This window comes from Anabas testudineus, chromosome 17 (genome assembly GCF_900324465.2).
Source record: "Anabas testudineus chromosome 17, fAnaTes1.2, whole genome shotgun sequence".
NCBI lineage: Eukaryota > Metazoa > Chordata > Actinopteri > Anabantiformes > Anabantidae > Anabas > Anabas testudineus.
In genome coordinates, this window is record NC_046626.1 from 432,501 (window position 1) to 450,735 (window position 18,235).

The window sequence follows — 18,235 nt, forward strand, 5'->3', positions numbered from 1 at the left end:
GCAATAATGGCCCAGGAACTGATCCAGTGCCTTCCATCACAAGTTAATTGATCCAAGTCATTGTCACTAATACACTACACACGCATACACACAGAACAATGCTGCAATGATTGCAGTATGTGATTTGATTGCAATATGTTTGTTTTGGAAAAGAATTTCTGATAATTAGTCTCTTCTGGCAGTGCTCTATCTCCGCCCATCTGTTCTATTTGGCATCCCTCCACCAACCAGTGAGTCCCTCATCACTCCGGCCCTGTGATTCAACCAACTGAAACACCTTCAGCCACATCAACATACAGGCAACAGCAAACAAAGTCACCCAATCGTCAGTGAGCATCAGGAGTGTGTGTGTGTATTTGTGTGTGTGGAGGGAAGGGGGGAGTCTGGCGAGCCGTTCTGTTGTGGGAATGACAGCCAACATGGACAGACGGACAGACAGATTGACTGGTTGTGTTCTGATAGATAATTAGATGAGATGCCGACACTTTGGCTGGTTGGCAAACTGTGGAAAGGGAGTAATGGGAATATGTGATATAGAAATAAACCACTGAAAATGGGCCATTTAATAAGATGTACTATATTTCTTTATTACAGTTGTGACTGAATAACCCAAATATTTCTGATAAATCACAAGACATATTGCAGGAGAGCTGACTGCGTCGGTGAATATGTAAGAGTAAGTATGTAAGAGTATTTGTAATATACTGACTAGTCAAAATGAGTTTTTTAATAGATCATCTTGTTTATAGTGTGGCTAATTGCCAGCCATCACAGTAAGTTTACAGAGCCAACTCATGTGGAGTAAATTTATTATTACAGGAACAGTGTGCAGTATGCAACAGTACGCACCCTGCAGGTACACATAGGTACACAGCACAGAGGAAAAAGATTGTGTTGTGTTGCAAACTTTGGAATACAATCATTTCCTACTTGAAAAATCAGCAAAAAGCCATAATCTGATCAAAGTTAAGACCCCTTAGATGTACTGTTAGCTCATTTTACTATACCATCCCCACACTTCTTGCTTATCCATGACAGCAAACTAGTAAGTAGTTTTTCAGCATTTTTCAGCAAATACTTTGTAAACAAGCATCCTGTGTCAAGCAATTTACACTCTGTCCTATCCAGGTGTCCCGTGAGTCAACATGCATGACACCCTAAAACAGATGCAGCTAAATTCATTTGATAAATTGTATTGTTTACATCTTTGATTTTCCTACTATAGCATGTCTGCCTCTGAGACTTATCGGTGTAATAGACTGAACTTCCTGTCCCACAACCGTTTTACATGTTGTCAATTTTTCATGAAATAACTATGGTGCTTACAGGGAAAAATTCCAATAATTCCTATTAAGTTATTTCATTCATTTCTTATCACTAAGCAGTTGGGTATTGTTGCAATAATCTTAAAGGCAAATCACAAGCACCTGTAGAAAATGAAGAAAATTAGCTTTTGCACAATGTACAGAGGATCTTCCTGATGAAAACAAATCATAATACTTCCCGCTATTGTTATTAATTAAAAAACAATTATATCATACGAACCATGCCCTCAGTTTAAAAAATGTCTCAGATATTATTATGATTTGCAACAGTGCATCTGTCCCTTTCTGCTCCTCTACATTCTTTAAATCTCATCCTGTGCCCCTCTCCCTCATTACAGTGTTCTCCTGTTCTTTGCTAAGGCCTACTTCCCTTCTCTTCTCCATGTGCTCCCTTCCTCTCTGTTTGCTTTAAAAATACCTCACCCAGCTTTCACAATCATGTTTGCATTAGTCTCCCTCTCTCTCTCTCCCTCTAGCGCCCTAACCTTCCCTTCCTCTCCTACTTTCCTTGACACACCTCACCTCGCCCTCTCTTTCTCATATTTCTTAAAGCTTCATGCTTAATGCCTTATGGCCTTATGCCTTGAGATTTATGCTCCATCACGAATACGTAGAATCACAAATACAGGTAGAATTTCATAAAGATGCTAAAGCCTCCTTGTGATGTTGCCATGTTACTTCACTTTGTATAAACTCATTATGAGCACTAACATCCAATCAGGGCTCCACATGACTCACTCACTTCAGTTAATCCATACAGCCTCAATGTGACTAAACTGTGCACTAGCATCCTAATTAGTGACACTGAGCTGGGTGCTGGCCACAGGAAAGCAGGTCTTTCACTTATGTTTTTTTGCCACTGCAAAAAAACATAAGTGAACTATTTGCAATTGTAGAACCCATTAAGCATGGATGTGTTGGCAGGGGTATACTCACAGTTTTTTTTCTGTCTATTATTATAAATATTATTCCTACAAAATGTATTTGCTGTTGCAAATTTGTAGTATATAAAAATCACTGTATATAGTTAGTGTAATCATGGCATTAAAAAGGCAGTTATTAGTAGACTGGTTATCACGGTTCCTGATCATAGACGTAATATGCAGTGAAATATTGCCTATTCAGAGGTATGTGTGTGATGAATGTATGAATTCTCTGCTCTACTAAAACAGAAAATTCTGTTCGCTGTGGTAGCCTATATTTACACTAACACATCTGTAATCTCTCTCACACACACACACTCAGTTCTGTTTCACACATCTCTCTGCCCTGTTCCTCTTCCCTTTTTCTCTCTCATTGTTTCTTCTGTGCCTCCTACTTTCCTCTCCTACTTCCTGTCTCTCTCCCCGTTTCCTCTGCTCCCCCCTTCTCTCTCCCCGTCTTTCTTTTTTATATAAACCCTATTTCTCACTCTATCTCTATTCCCCCACACTAGTAATACGATCTCTTCTATCAGGCAAAGAGAGCCGTGAATCAAAAGAGAGAAAAAAATATTACAAACGTTAGTGGGCCCACCCCCACCCCCACTGCTCTCTCTCTCTCTCTCTCTCTCTCTCTGTCACTCTCTCTCTTTCTCATCTACAACATCCCTACCCCCAATAACCCTCTCTCTACCTCTCTCTTTAGTCCCTACCCCCAACCGCACAGCTCGCTCTCTACATCCCCAGCTTCTCTCTTCCGTCTCCCTCCCTCTTTCTGAAACAAATACACTCGCTGGCAACAACACGACACGGTACACTGGGATTTTATTCTGTATGCAGAACATCTCTACATTTTCTGAGTATAAACACAGTAGATTGGTATACTGTACAAACCAGTTATTTACCATACCAAACTCTAATGACAGGAAAAAGTTAAAAACTATAATCTAGCTAATAAAAATATGAATGTGAAATTTAGTCAATCTGCACATACTGAGCTACACAACATATAAGTGCAATTCTTGCATTACAATTTTAACAGTATCTGCTACATAACAATTGTCCAAAACATTTAAGCATAAGTGCACATTCTACTAATTTTCTAATATCGCTGGCAGTTATATGTTATAAAGAGTTTTTCCAATTATTTATTATTTGCTTTCAACAAAAAGCTGCCTGATCCATAGTGTTTTAGACAAGAAAACACTGAGAATACACTACAAAACTATGCAAACCTGTATTAAACTGATACATAGTCAAAAAAAGGCAAGTAGTAATCATACAAGTCTCCCAAGCTTAATGATTGAGGTTTATTTGTCCCCACCCTCTGATACAACAGCAAACAGCATACCGGACCTCTGTCATCATGTAACAAACAGGCGTGTATCACAAGCAGCATTCTATAACTTCCTCATCATGGTTACACTGTTAGAGATGTGGTTAAGACAACTTGATTGGGATTAAGCAAAAAAACAACTTGGTTAGTTTGAGGGAAAATCATGGTTTGGATTAAAATAGGGTTAGTCATCATTGTTACATGAATAAACCCATACACAACAGGTCACCTTAGTTGTTTTCTGGATAGAGGACAGTCTAAGATAATCAATCAAAAGGTTGTAATTCATCAGCGATGAGTAAATTCTGATACTGCTCAAGCCACTAAAAACATACATACAATAAAATATTGAATAACATTTAAAAGCAGTCAGTAAAAGAGCAGACCGTGATGTAAAAGAGTTTAGTAAGCTAATGCAGTTTAATCCACAACTGATCAAAGGAAATTAATACTACACATATACTGAGTTTCAAGTTTTAAAATGCTAGAAAGGCTAAAATTATAATAATGCGTTGCTGCAGTCAGAAGAGCATTTTACATGAATATGATATTGATGGTCCTTCTTGCTTTTAGTACAGATTTCTAACCTTCTGTGTGACTATTCCAAAAATGTTCCTTTATGCACTTTAGCTGCACAACACACAATAAAATATACTTGAAATCTGGGTTTAGAAACAGATATCTCCACACAACATCACTACAGTATGCCATGATTTAACAGCAAAACTTGCAAAATGGATGTTGATTATTTAAAAACTTTATTGTATTAGTAGTAGTAGTAGTAGTAGTAGTAGTAGTATTTCTTTAATAGCAAATAGCAAAGCCTGTGGTGTCCCATAGTACTGGGCTATAATTGAAGACAGGTTAATAATCTATCATTAACTCTAGTAGCAGCGCTCATCAGCCTAATTAAATAAACAATTCATCACTGTCAGATGAGCAGTCATCTGTGTGTAGCATGACCCCTTACATCTTGATATCTTAAAATATCTCCTTGCATATACAGCAAGACACATGATTCCTACCATTTCTAGGTTTCTGTAGTGAATCTGAAGTGACCTTTGACCTTGCTCTGGAGGGGGGAAAACCTGAGTTTCCCAAACACTAATTAACTTGAGTACAACTGAAGAGAAATTAGATCTACAGCTGTGAATTCTCAGAAGATTGAAGCACAATTTGCACTAAAATGTATTTGTGTATGTTCTTCTCATGTTAACTTGTCATCTAATCATGATGCTTCTGCTTATAGCATTATTCACTTTCACTACACTTGTGATTAGTGTAATTTTAATTAAAGGAGATTTAAGCACACTAAAAACTAATGCAGAACACAATTGCAGCCTGTGTATCATGTACTGAGAGGACATGATCAAAAGACTCATGGACCAGCTATCGCACGAATGTAGTTAACTTTAACGGCTGCGTTAATTAGGTGGCGCCTAATAAATCAATTAATTACCGCTTAATTAGAAATTAGAATGGGGTGAATACACAGAGAAGACAGACTGTTAAGAATGACTTTCCTCTGCAGACAATGGAAACTGAAGGGTCGTTTCTTTGCCTCCTTACCTTGTTGGTCCCAAAAGCAGGGTCAGGGTAGGAGAGCTGCCCCAGCCTAGTGTGGTCTGACGCGGCCAGAGGCTGAGGAGGAGGCGGGTAAACTGTTACATCCATAGCTGAAAATCCATCCACGTCTTCCCCGCTCCTGTTCTTCTCTGTTCTCTGTTCTTCTGTGTTCTTCTCTGTTCTCTGCGTATGGTAGAAACTGCTATAATAACCTTTAGCTACTTTGTTTTTACAAACTTGTACGGTGTTTTTTCGCGAGTCCCTGCTAGAGTTTAGTGTAATGGAAGACGCTTCTTTAGAAAAACAAATGCAGGTCTGAACCAGGTAAAGTGGTCAATGTTGAGCTGAAAGCAGCCTCAAAGAGTCGCTCAAGTTTAGCTTGATGCTCTTCTCCCCACGCCGGCGTCCGTGCTCCAGTGACGGCTAACGTTACTGTGAGGAGCAAACTTCCCGGTAAACGCACGTTTCCCTACTGTGAAGGCAGCACAGTGTTGCTCGGACCGGCACCGCTGCTGCTCCGTGGTCTGTCCCCGTCCGGGACTCCGTCTGCTCGCTGCTGCTCCGTGGTCTGTCCCCGTCCGGGACTCCGTCTGCTCGCTGCTGCTCCGTGGTCTGTCCCCGTCCGGGACTCCGTCTGCTCGCTGCTGCTCCCGCCGCGCGTGTGCTCGCCGCCGCGTGTGCTCGCCGCCGCGTGTGCTCGCGCCCCGATCGTACAAAGAGCTCGTTCATCAGGAGGTACCGCCACAAGCCGGATGTGCCGAATCTAACAAAATAAAAGCACACATCCTGTCAGGCAACAACAAAAACAGCTTGGAAATAACTAACCAAACGCGACTTATTCATCAAATCATCACATTGCACTAGCAACAGTGACTAATTCTAGCAATTTGTCCATTAAAGGATTACTGTTGCAAACCGTCTTCAGACAGGCGTTTTATTTTGAGAGTGGCCGACACCACATGGTCCAGGGATGTGGAGGAGGAGGAGGGCAGAGTGTGCTCCATCTAGAGGGGGACAGGGTGTCAAAAGGTCCAGTCAGCGGTTTGGGAAGCTCACATTAATCTTTTGTCTGAAAAGATGAGGCCTTTCACTGGTTGTTTCTCTGTTTGCTTTTCACAGCCTTTAGGGTTAGAATAAGGTTTCTCTGGTGGAAAATAAGAAACATTTACCTATATTCTGCAAGTATGTCACTGTTTGTTTATTTATCAAGTTTAAATGCAAAATGGGGAAGTCATACCCTGTGAGTCACCGTGTAAGTTGGTCCCTGTTCCATACTATGAAGAAAAGAAGAACAAAATATATCACACACGCTTTTCTTTATGGTGGTAGGAGGTGTAAGAAGTTACTGGCTTTCTGATCAGTAAAGATCAGAACTGAACAATTAGGGTGGGAGGGTTGGGAGTAGGTGGCCCGCTGGAGGAAAATCTCCTAATTAGAGGGGCAGCTGCCCTCATTGCAACCCTGTATGACCCCTTGTCACCTTACTTTTCACAGAGACAGAGTTTTACAAAAAGTTGATGTTCATTATTCATTTGTCTACAATACCTTTAAAATTTTTAGGAAATTTGCTAACAGAAAAGTTCATAGTAGGTCCAACTTGTGCAGTTGGTTTTTGTCTCTGACAGAATTCATATTGGTTCTTCTGCATTTTAAGTCATGGTATGGTTACTTGTGTTAAAGTTAGTTTAGATAGTGAGAGATAGTTTCAGTATGTTGTCCATACTCCATGCTCTTCTACTTTCTGCTATTGTATTTAATTTTCTATCTACATCCTCCTGCTCCTCGGAGATATTAAGAATCCAGATCTTTTGACAGAGCTTTGAACAAGCTAAGCTGTCATCTGATTTTCACACCTTGAGTAGTAGCACAGATCGCCTCGACATTTTGGCTGCCATGAAAGCAAGCTGTGTCCACGACTCTCTTCTGCCCACCACTATTTGTTGTACAGTAAAGGTTCACTTCAGCTGCTTTCTTATCCAACAGAGACTGACAGGTTGATGTGAGCTGCAGCCCCCTGTTGTCCAGACTGTTCACAAAGGCACGCTGTAAGTTGATGCCTCGTGTTGTGCGACCTTTACAGGGGGTTGTGTGACAGTTGCGATCCATCTTGTATTTATCTTATCTGCGTGTGTTTGCTTTGAATTCCATGTTTCCACATAGACCATTGTGCTCAAACACCTGTCCACTCACCTCTGTTGCCTAGCACACATGCTGCACCACTCTTTCTCTGATCAATATGCAGCTTGTAGACTGTGTTCCTTTGTGTGTGTGTGTGTGTGTCTGTGTGTGTGTCTGTGTGTGTCTGTGTGTGTGTGTGTGTGTGTTCAGTAATAGGTAACCAGCCACAACAGTGGGCAGCTGTGGATCAGGGGCCAGAGCACATCGTCCACAAACAGCTGTGTGAACAGTTTGATCCTGGAAGCGTCCTCAGTAGCTTGTTGTTTTTTGGGGGGTGGGGGTTTGACAACTTGACTTCTCTAAGTAGCTGGCAAATCTCATTATCTGATTTGCCAACTACTTAGAGAAGGAGAAGCAGTCTGGGTTTGAACTTCTCTCTCTGGGGCTCTCTATTTTATATTTAACTATTTATGTTTTGACGTGAACAGCTGAGGGTAACACTGTGAATCTTTTCCTGAGGCTGAAAATGTGCACTGCTATTTTAACAATTACTGCTTTTCCTCCATCTATATGTCAATTTTTGCACCTTTTAGCAGCTAGAAACACTTTCTCAGAGGTCAGTCAACACATCGCGCTAACTAGTTCATATGTTTATAGCCCATAAACATATGAACTAAAGTCACTTAGGAAGAACAACATCTCCCAGAGACTGCTGGTGTCCTTTTATCCATGCTCTATTGAGAGCACCTCATATACTGTGTTTCTGTGTGCTTCAGCAGATGCACAGTGGTACAGAGGAAAGCTCTCCAGAGAGTCATCCAAACTGCACAGAGGATCACCGGTTGCCCTCTTCTCCCTCTTCACAGTTCCCGCTGCCTCAAAAAAGCACAGAACATTCTTAAGGACACTACACCACTACACTGCCATCAGGGAGAAGGTTCAGGTCAATCAAAACTAGGACTGACAGACTCAAGAAAAGGTTTTATCCTGTAGCAATAACCACATTTAATACTGTAAAGAACGGACTATAGGACCGAACTGTGACAGAATGCTCACTTGTGGGAGTGAGAGCTGGTCCGGAGCACAAATGTGAAGTTCTTTTGTTTACTTGATGGTTGTTTTACTTTGGTTTTTTGACTGTTTTTAATTATTTATTTCTTTTATTTTATATATGACACAGACTACTTGGCACCTTAATCACGTTGTACGATGTTGCAATGACAATAAAGTTTATCTTATCATAGTGACCCCCTTACAATGACATGTGTTGCTATTGTAACTGAACTGCACTGCATTTTAATGTCTTGCTTATACTGGTTTTAAACCACATGTACAATGCATACATTCCTGTGCAAAAGAAAATCGTTTGCAGACCCAAGGGTTGTATTACATACAGGAAATATATATATATATATATATATATATATATATATATACACACATATATATAATATATATATTCTTAACTCATTAAGTCTAAAGAATATAGTTAATTCAGTTTCTGATAAAGAATTTGTGGTTGAACACTTTCAAATCATTCAACAAACTGGAGAATGTGTGAATGATCCTATGGAGACAGTAAAATAAAACTGTGCAAGAACTGTGTGTGCCTGGAAGAAAAAGAAAGACCCACTTCTGAAGCCAAAAGAGTTTAGTCTTCAAATGACAAAACGACACAGTTCTGTTAATTGTAAATAAATACAAGTACACGGAAAGACATAAACAAAGAGATGGTCTTCCACCCACACACATACACACACATAAATCTGCACTTCCCACTGGTTCACACACATCCAGTACACTAAAACAGATGGTCACAAACGCATAAAGTACCAGCAGACACACATATAATGATGCTCTTGTGGTAACACATACTGACATCCTTAAATGACTGTATATGCTACAAACACACAGAAGCCCATTTAGAAAATATAACTATGCAGCCACAAGTACACAAAATGTAGAGTTTGAGCACACAAAATAGGTGTGATAAAACTACAATTTCTCTTTTTCATGCATTGTCAAACACTCACATACACACACATACAGTCCACACATACTTGAACATATATAGTATACAATTTGCCCATCCCCCACATAGGCACATACATATATGCACCCCTCCCCTCTGAAAAAGGCATAATTCACTTCCACATTCTCCTCCCCCACACACAGTTCCTCTCTATAAAACTCCACACATACATTCAATATGCACACACTAAACCGTGCACATATTATGCACTAAACCAATCAAACGTGCACTCACACACTTTTCTACATATATACTCTCGCTCTCTGCCTCATACAGCTCTCAGATTTCCATGAGCTTTCCAACATATCTGATGGGTTCAAACAGCAATGTAGCATTTGAATGATGTGTGTCTCCTCGTTGTGGGGAGATTACATTATAGATTCATAGCAGAGCAATCTACTCCTGGGTAGAAACAGCCAACCCTTTACATTTCCAGTAAGAAAGAGAAGATGTAAAACCAGGAAAAAAATCAGCAAGTTTTTTTTTGGAATAAACTGAAAAGGGTAGAAAAAGCTGAATTATTACCAAACATTTACCTTGTAAAACAAGGAGCCACAACTGGAGGACTCTAATATGGGTGAATAGAAACCATATGCTTGGGAAATGATTCCAATGTAGAGTATTTATGGAGCTGTGTGTTTCATACTTCAATGGACTTTCTTTTATTAATTTTCTTTTGTTACATCTGTATTCACAGCATTTCTACTCACAAGCACAATCAATAGTGTAGTAGCGTTGGAAAAGTCCAATTAAGTACAGTCAAAGTCATGTCATGTCATGTCTCAGTATTTGTGGTACAATTACACTCTTGAAACTGTTTAAGGTTAAAAAGTGGTATCCATGATTGGAAACAAATCATCAGCATAGCAATGGTAAGAGATGCTGTGTGGATACGTACTGCATATAGATTAAAAGAAAATTGTTCTAAAATTGAAATTGTGAAGTTTTCTTAGAGCTGTGAAGCACCAAACCACTGCATCATTGATCTTAGAGTACTTGGAGACCATTAGTAGCTACAGCAACATTCTGACAGGAAGAGACAAAGCAGTTAAGAACAGTTTCAGCCCAGTGAGCTCCTTCAGTGTCTCTCAAAGAATCTGGTGTTCTCAAGTTGTAGACTACAGTATGTTACTACTTGGCTGAGCAGTTCAGGATCAGTACTCATCTTACACAAAACACACCTACAATTCTGTTTTAGTACAACTTAAACAAGCCACATGTTCCTTAGTGAACTTTAAAAGTTCTGGTATGGATTAGCTGATTCCTCATTCAACTGCGGAATATCACTTCATGTTTTGCATAATTTAGACTATATTTCAATATTTTCATGTGACATCTCTGAATCGTTGCAACTGAAGGCCCACAAATCATTCACACCCCTTTGTTTTTTTCACATTGTGTTGTAACTGTAATTTTAAATGAAAAACATCATCTATTTTTTCCAGCAATTTACATACATCTGTGGGCAAGGTCCCACAATTCACGCTGCATGTTAGGACAAAAACCAAGCCATGAAGTCCAAAGAACTGGTTGGAACGCTAAGCATTGTGTCTGGCTGCTCATCACGGTGGTGGCAGCCTCATGCTATGAAGGTGCATATTAGCAGCAGGGGCAGGAGGTAGGGGGGCTGGTCTGAGTCGAATTAGGCATGAATGCAGCAAAATACAGATGAAGAAAACCTCGAAGAACTGGGCTGGGGATTCACCTTTTAACTGGAACTTTTGGCCACATTTTTGCTCGGTTGCCATGGAAATAGCTTTGTAATTGACCCCACACCTAAATTGTATAAACCTGAATTATTCATGAAGGAATGGTGACATAGAATATGGTCAACTATTTCATGTTGACTTACTTCTTAACCAGTTCCAACATTAACGTACTTGATTCATGAATATAAGGATAATAATTCAATTTAGGAAAGAAAAGGATAAGAATTGAAAGGGCAAAAAGCTAATGTTTCCTTCCTGTCACATGAGGGAATATGAGAAGAGAAAAAGAAAAGCTTAAGCAATATTAAAAAGAAATCTAGATATGAATTTATCATTAAATTGTATAACTCTTATAGGAACCGAACACAATATTCAGTCTTTCTCACATTTCATTTCAGCTTTTTTTTGTCTGGCAAATACCCGCACACACAATGTACAGCCACACACACACACACACACACACACACAGATCCCCTGATCTGGAAGTCTCATATTCAATGAATGTCAAGTCCATTGAATTCATTTGCACATTTTTAGCTGAGGGTCGATGCATCATTCAGGCTTATTTTTCCTGCTGTCACTGTTTCACACCCAATCTCATCATTATTTCATACTGGGCTATTTATTATGCTACTGTACAGCATACACATGCACGCGCGCACACGCACACGCACACACACACGTACAGTACAGTGGGAAAAAAAATTCAGTGCACATTTCAGCCAAAATTATACTATTCAACATAAAAAATTGAAATTATGCTAAGTGCTGCTCTTACTGGGTCCAACACTTCCTTTGCTCTCTGACAATTTTACACCGACAGTATTAAATATAATTTTAGATAAAGGATAAGTAAAGTAGGGGCAAACGAAGCATTCATTAACAAATAACTGCACCACTGCCCTTTTCTTCTTAGTATAGCTCTATGAGTAATACAAAGTACAGAACACCTGTGAATAGTTGCAGAAGATTCAGAAGTACAGTACCATGCATAATGCATGTATGGGGCACTATCTGTCAGTCACAATGTAAAGACACAAGAACTGGAATGTATATTGGATGATTTCAGTATTTCTACCAGGTTCTTATCAGTTGTAAAACAGCAATGTACTGAAGTCACTGTTTAAACAATTCAGCACCCTGTCCGTCACACTTGCGGAATAGCACAAGGAGCTCTGAAGATAGTCTTCACACTGGGTGGTAACCACACTAGCACTGGATAACATCTGTGGTTGGTCTGTTGGTCAGGCCACCACTTTGGTTCACTGTGAAACACAAACACAACAAATATTATACTGGAATGGGAAACTGTGATCGGACATCGATGCTACTACAGGTTGACTCTGGTGCAATTTTTCAGTCAACTGGTAAAATACCTCTACAAGCACTACATCAATTGTCCTGAAGATTCAAATTTGTAGTAACCCCAGTGGAAATATCAGCTTCCCACCAGTCAGCCGATGCTGCTCCCCTCTTTGCACCTGTCCTGCTTTCTGTCATTAATAATAAATAATACATATCTCTACCACTGTGCCAGAGTGTCTAATGTGTTCCACCGCCTCAGGGACAACACTTTAAATCACAATGCAAAATATCCTTTTGTGATTGTATGAAATGTATGTATAGTATTATTCAGTAAGTCACTGCACAGGCCGACCAACTTATCACATACTTATCGCATTTAAGTGGAATAAACTGTACTACTGCCCCCATTCATGTGGACATTTATTGTTCTTTACTACTTCCAAGTATTAGTACAGTATTAGCACATTAACATATTAACGTTTTAGATTTTATGTACATTGCATTAATAGAAGAAGTACTTAAAGCATTTACTTCAGTTAAAGTACCAATACAACACAGACAACTGTTATTACTAGTGAAAGTCCTGCATACACAAAGTATTATCAAGAAAAGAAATTAGATATATGTTACCTCAGTGCTTAGCAGACCAAGGCTTTGAGATTAAAGATACATATGATATGTGGAAAGCCCTTCAACACATGTTTTTTTTTTTCATTATTCACTCTAATCTTTGCTTTTTGTGACAAAAGACACACTAGTAAACAAAGCATAATGAGTTGCTATAGTAACAACAAGTGTGTCCCAGCCACGTCCATAGTTTTTTAGTGTCTCCCTTGTTCCCAATTTTACATTTACATTTACTCATTTGGCAGACTTACGAGTTTGTTGCTATAGTGACTAATTGTTTTCTAACAGTCTGTTTTCCAGATATATATTTAATTGTGTTTTTTGAATTTGTTCCCCTAAATCATTGCATAAATAGACTACACCAACTAAATGGAGAGCATGACAGCATATGTGAATTAAGTTGTATATAGACTTTTGTGGCAGATGGAGCTACACAAACTCTCCTAAATGAAAAAGCTAAGCCAGGGTAGTGGTTAGCAGTGGAATAATTAAACCTCAGCAGACTGTTCAATGATGTTTTGGGGTCATGAAGAGCTTTTTTTAATGGCAAGACAGAAATAGGTTACATTTAGCGAGCTGATCTTCTTACGTCTGTCACTTTTTGTATTAGGCTAAAACTGCAATACACAACTTAGTCATTATTAGATTACTAATCAAGCAGAAATAGCATAATATATCAGTGATATCAGGGTTTGTTTTGATAAAGCTGTACTTTTTTATAAATCTGCAATGTGCGCAAACCCATGCATACAACTATGCCATACCATAGATCTGCCATTGCCCAGCAGTTTACTTTCAAAAGTCCAAATATGCAGGTTCAGCTATAGAGCCAGAATATTTATTTGTGCTGGATGTTACTCTACTTTGTCCAAAATCATGTGTCTGGCTGCTAATACCCAGACTGACCAGTGAGGTAATCCATTTGAACATTTATAGAGCAATTTGTGTTTAGTATATTACAGGGCTATCTATGATGACAGTGTGTATACCCCCCCACAAACACACACATACACACATATACACACGTACACAACGCCTGAATGGTCTAATGCAATGACACAGAAAGATTGATTTAGGCTCCTAAACAGGCCACATGCCTTCATACTAAATAATCTTCTCTTCCCTTCTCCTTCTTGTCTCACCAAGATTTTAATGAACATTTGTGAGTTTGTTTTTTTTTTTGCTCTCTTGTTACTGTGGCACAAAAAAGGGAATGGAAAAAGCAGGGACATGGTCTAAAACAGACACAGAGAGACAGACAAATTGAGAGAGAGAGAAAAAAGAGAAAAATAAAGAGAGAGAGCAAGTCCAAACAGGGAGAAATGAAGCGCAGCACATCAATCATTACGATGATTATTATGGCAGTTGTCATGGCAACATTCTCCCATCCCCCCTCTCCCTCTCCCTCCACTCCTCTCCTCTGCTCTACCCTCCTTCTCTTTCACTCTAAAATCAATTCAGATGCACTTAAATGCCATTGTTGGCACAGTAAAGCTACTTTATGTGTAGAAGATTATAATAGAAATAAGAACATAACACGTTTGTAAAAACGTAATTTCATTTAGTTTTATGTCTCAGTTTCATTCCCATCATTATAGTAATGTGAATATTAAGAGACAAGCTACTTAATAAATATATATCTGACGAGATGTTACTAAAGTGTTTCTGGTGATGACAGATGGTGGAAGGACTGTGGATTTGTGGGAAATATGCACACATCACTAAGAAGTCCCAGTAGTTGTAAAAGCACTGGTTTGAGTACATCTATCCAATAGGCCATCCAAGGAGCACTGGAAACCTGACACTGGACAAGATGCACTATAATCTGCCATTTATACAGTGGGAAGAATGAAATCCTTTGAAATCTACTGAGTGTATAAGTAGATTTGTGTTAAAAGCTACAATTATAACTTTTGGAAATCGCAGTAACGGTAGCGTGAACTTTTACATACATCCACTCTGGCCTGCCGTCCCGCTCCCTGCTCCGCTGCCACATTCTTGTCTCATGAAATTAGAACAAACAAGAATCGATAAAATTCATTGGTCAGTCAGAAATAACTGGTCTTCTCTGATTGGATAGTGGGGTGAGCCTCACTCACATACATTTAGAGAAGAATATCTGCACTGCTGGCAGACTTACTGAACAGTCTGCTGTTTCATTTGAAATAAACGTAAAAAAAGGCATTTTCTCTGATTTTTTATGTTATTGTTAAACTCCTATAGCAGGTACATTGTGAGGGTTATGTTTGTCATCAAAGATTTATTATTGTCACAGCACCGCATATCAAAATTATGTGACATCATTACCTGCCCATGTGCTATATAAAAAAGACAGCGCTCTCTAACATTGGCACTGTCCCTGTCTTTTAGTGATGATGTCACTTGTTAGCATTAGCCATTTAATTTAAGGCTTTTTTTTTACATAGCATTTTAATAAATGTAATAATGGTACTTTACTTGAGTATTTTCTTTTTGTATTAATTAATAATTGCACATTTAGTGCAAAACATTTTCCAGCCACTCACTCCACGACATTATAATTGATCTGTCAGCTGTTAGTAGCAGTGCTGTTGAAAAACTTTACATGCTGTAGGTTCAGAAGATCCTTTGTAAGAAAAGATGACATGTAAGATACCAAACTAAAATGATTCATCCACAGTATTGTATTGTTTGTTTTTGACAAAAAAAAAAAAACAGCTGCCTTCACTAATAAGGTTGTTCATTGTGTAATGATGTTTTAAAGCAGGTAAGGCAGATAATAAAATTATTATTATGTGTTGTATATCAGTGATATCAGGGTTTGTTTGCACACACTGCACTGCAAATCCATGCATACCACTGTTACTACAGTAGCTACTATGCATAATTTTTCTAGGTTAAGATAAGAAATTCAAAATTTCTGAATTCTGTGGGTTAATTCTCAAACAAACTACTAATTAGTTCCACCTATGTGAAAGCCTGCAGTCAAATCAGTCACAAAAATCCTTCAATCTAACATATGTCTTCATATTTGTCATATATCAGCACTTTCACAAGCCTTTAAACACAAATATAAAGTGATTTTTATTCATAAATTATTTGAAAACATAAATCGATTTTTAAACTGCTGCTACTGCAGCCTGTACAGCAACCACTGTTCGAGCTAATGTTTCTGAAATGTCTGACCTCCAAATTAAGTGATTTGGCCAATATAAATGAAATGATATATCTCTCAGAGATGTTCTAGCTCTGATCATATGACCCTCACTATAGTGGTGTCACTGTGTTCACTGGCATCCGTAATTGCTTTGTTGGGTAAAATGATGGCTGGTGTGAAACCAGAATGATCCTTTGAATGCTGCTTACAGACCTCCATGTTTGTTCCACGGTACAACACTAAACCATAGTGTAGACATGATGACTAGATGTACTCAAACTATTGATTCTTATTTGCTTTATAATGCTCATTTTTCTATAACTCTTATAACTTCTGCAGTCCAGCAGAGTGCTAGCAGTCTGAAAGTGCACAGTGTAAAGGTGTGACAGAAGAAGGTGGGTCAGACACTCACACATCCATAATACAGTATATATCTTCAGGTGTTGTTGGTTGTGTCATTACAGAATCTAAATACTACTTAATGTATCTGAATTGAAAGAATTGAAATAACATTTTCAGGTGTCTCATTGTTATACTGGACCGTTATCATTTTTACACTCTGTGGAAAAAGGTCCATCAAGCTGTCCGTGATGTTTTTGACAGAGGTCGTCTACTTTGATCTGTGGCTTTCCTATGGTGGAAAAGAACTCTACATCATTCCATTAGTGTAGTGTAGTCATTCCATTTCAACTGTTCTCTCTTTGCTTTTATTTCTTTTGTAAAATACGCAAAGAGGAAATATTTTAGAATGAATACTACTAACAATAAAGGTTCTACATTTTTCCATCTACTGTTTTCTATTTTCTCAGACAAAAGTAGTTTGATCCAGGCTGATAGCAACATGTAATGACCTTATTACTGTCTGTCTGTCTGTGTGTGTGTGTGTGTGTGTGTGTGTGTGTGTGTGTGTGTGTGTGTGTGTGTGTGTGTGTGTGTGTGTGTGTTTTTAAAACCGCAGGGTTTTCATGTGGTTGAAAGAAACGATTCCCCTATCAATGCCAAGAATCAGAATTTGTGGAAATATGTGTGAGAGGAAGGACTGCTGCAGATGCTTCTTCCTCTAGCATAATTCCCTTGAGGTTAGAGGGATTCTATATGTATGTGTCATGTTTGTAATAAAAGATAAAAAATATGTTGACAAACATAATCTGCAATGCATCTGTCTGGAACAAGTGTCTCCATCACTCTGAATAACCCACAGATTTCACTGTCAGCAGCTATCACATGGATTGTTATTTTGGTAGTCCTTGCAATGAAAAGGCCTGACAGTGATGTCTGTAGATTATCTAGAGTAACCGTTCACTTGCACTGTGTTGGACTTGCAAAACCTGTCCAAACTGTGCATCTGCATGGGTAGATATCACAAGAGGTTACTGGGTAAAGCTATCCTTGACTACAGCTCTAAAACAGAGAAAGAAGGTCTCTCACCTTTCCTGAACATTTATATCCTCACTTACTACTAGGGCATCTACACAGGAGACATAAAGGGACAGTTGAACAACACAAGGTGCAATAAGTAAAGTAATAGAAACCCCTGTCCTTGTAATGACATACATAAAATAAAATAAATATGATCATTACTGTGTTGGGAGGGGCATAAAGGCAACTCAGTGACACACTGGGGACTGAAGTGAACCTGGAATCTTGAAAAACTCCAAACTGCATTGAGATTTCAACATCTCTCAGGCTCAATATTCAGCTTTTTTCAACACTATCTCGTGTAACTTACTTCATTTGTTGACATAAGTAGAGCTGGTTTTTGAAAAATGTTTCTTGATTATTTCGTTTGAAAGTGGGCTTTAAGGAACAAAATCTTCTCATTTCTAATAGCTTGTGCTGAGTGTGTTGATTTGTGCTGGAACATGGAGAGAATCCTGAAAATGTGTGTTATTGTTTCCACAAAAAGAGCAAAGAAAGAAGTGCTTGATGGAACATTGCTAAAGCTAAAGGAATGGAGGCTAGATATGACATAAACATGGCCCCTTTTCAGCTTCACCAAACACACAGAGCAGGGCGGGACGGTGGTGTAGTGACTTGCACTGTTGCCACAGCAAGAAGGACCTAGGTTTCAGTCCACAGGTCGGCATGTTGACTGTGCATGTTCTCCCCACGTCTGCGTGGGGTTTCCTCCCACCATCCGAAGGCGTGTATGTTAGGTTTA

The 18,235-nt window shown here is 38.9% G+C and overlaps 1 protein-coding gene across 1 annotated transcript in view; it reads right to left on the minus strand.

The window, feature by feature from the left end:
- tox (thymocyte selection-associated high mobility group box) overlaps positions 1 to 5,794 on the minus strand; it is a 42,953-nt gene extending 37,159 nt beyond the window's left edge. The window contains exon 1 of the mRNA XM_026373582.1: positions 5,151 to 5,794. Within this exon, the coding sequence (XP_026229367.1) occupies positions 5,151 to 5,255 (105 nt within the window). The 5' untranslated portion in view covers positions 5,256 to 5,794. The remainder of the gene's footprint in view (positions 1 to 5,150) is intronic.
- Between the last annotated feature and the right edge of the window lie 12,441 nt (positions 5,795 to 18,235).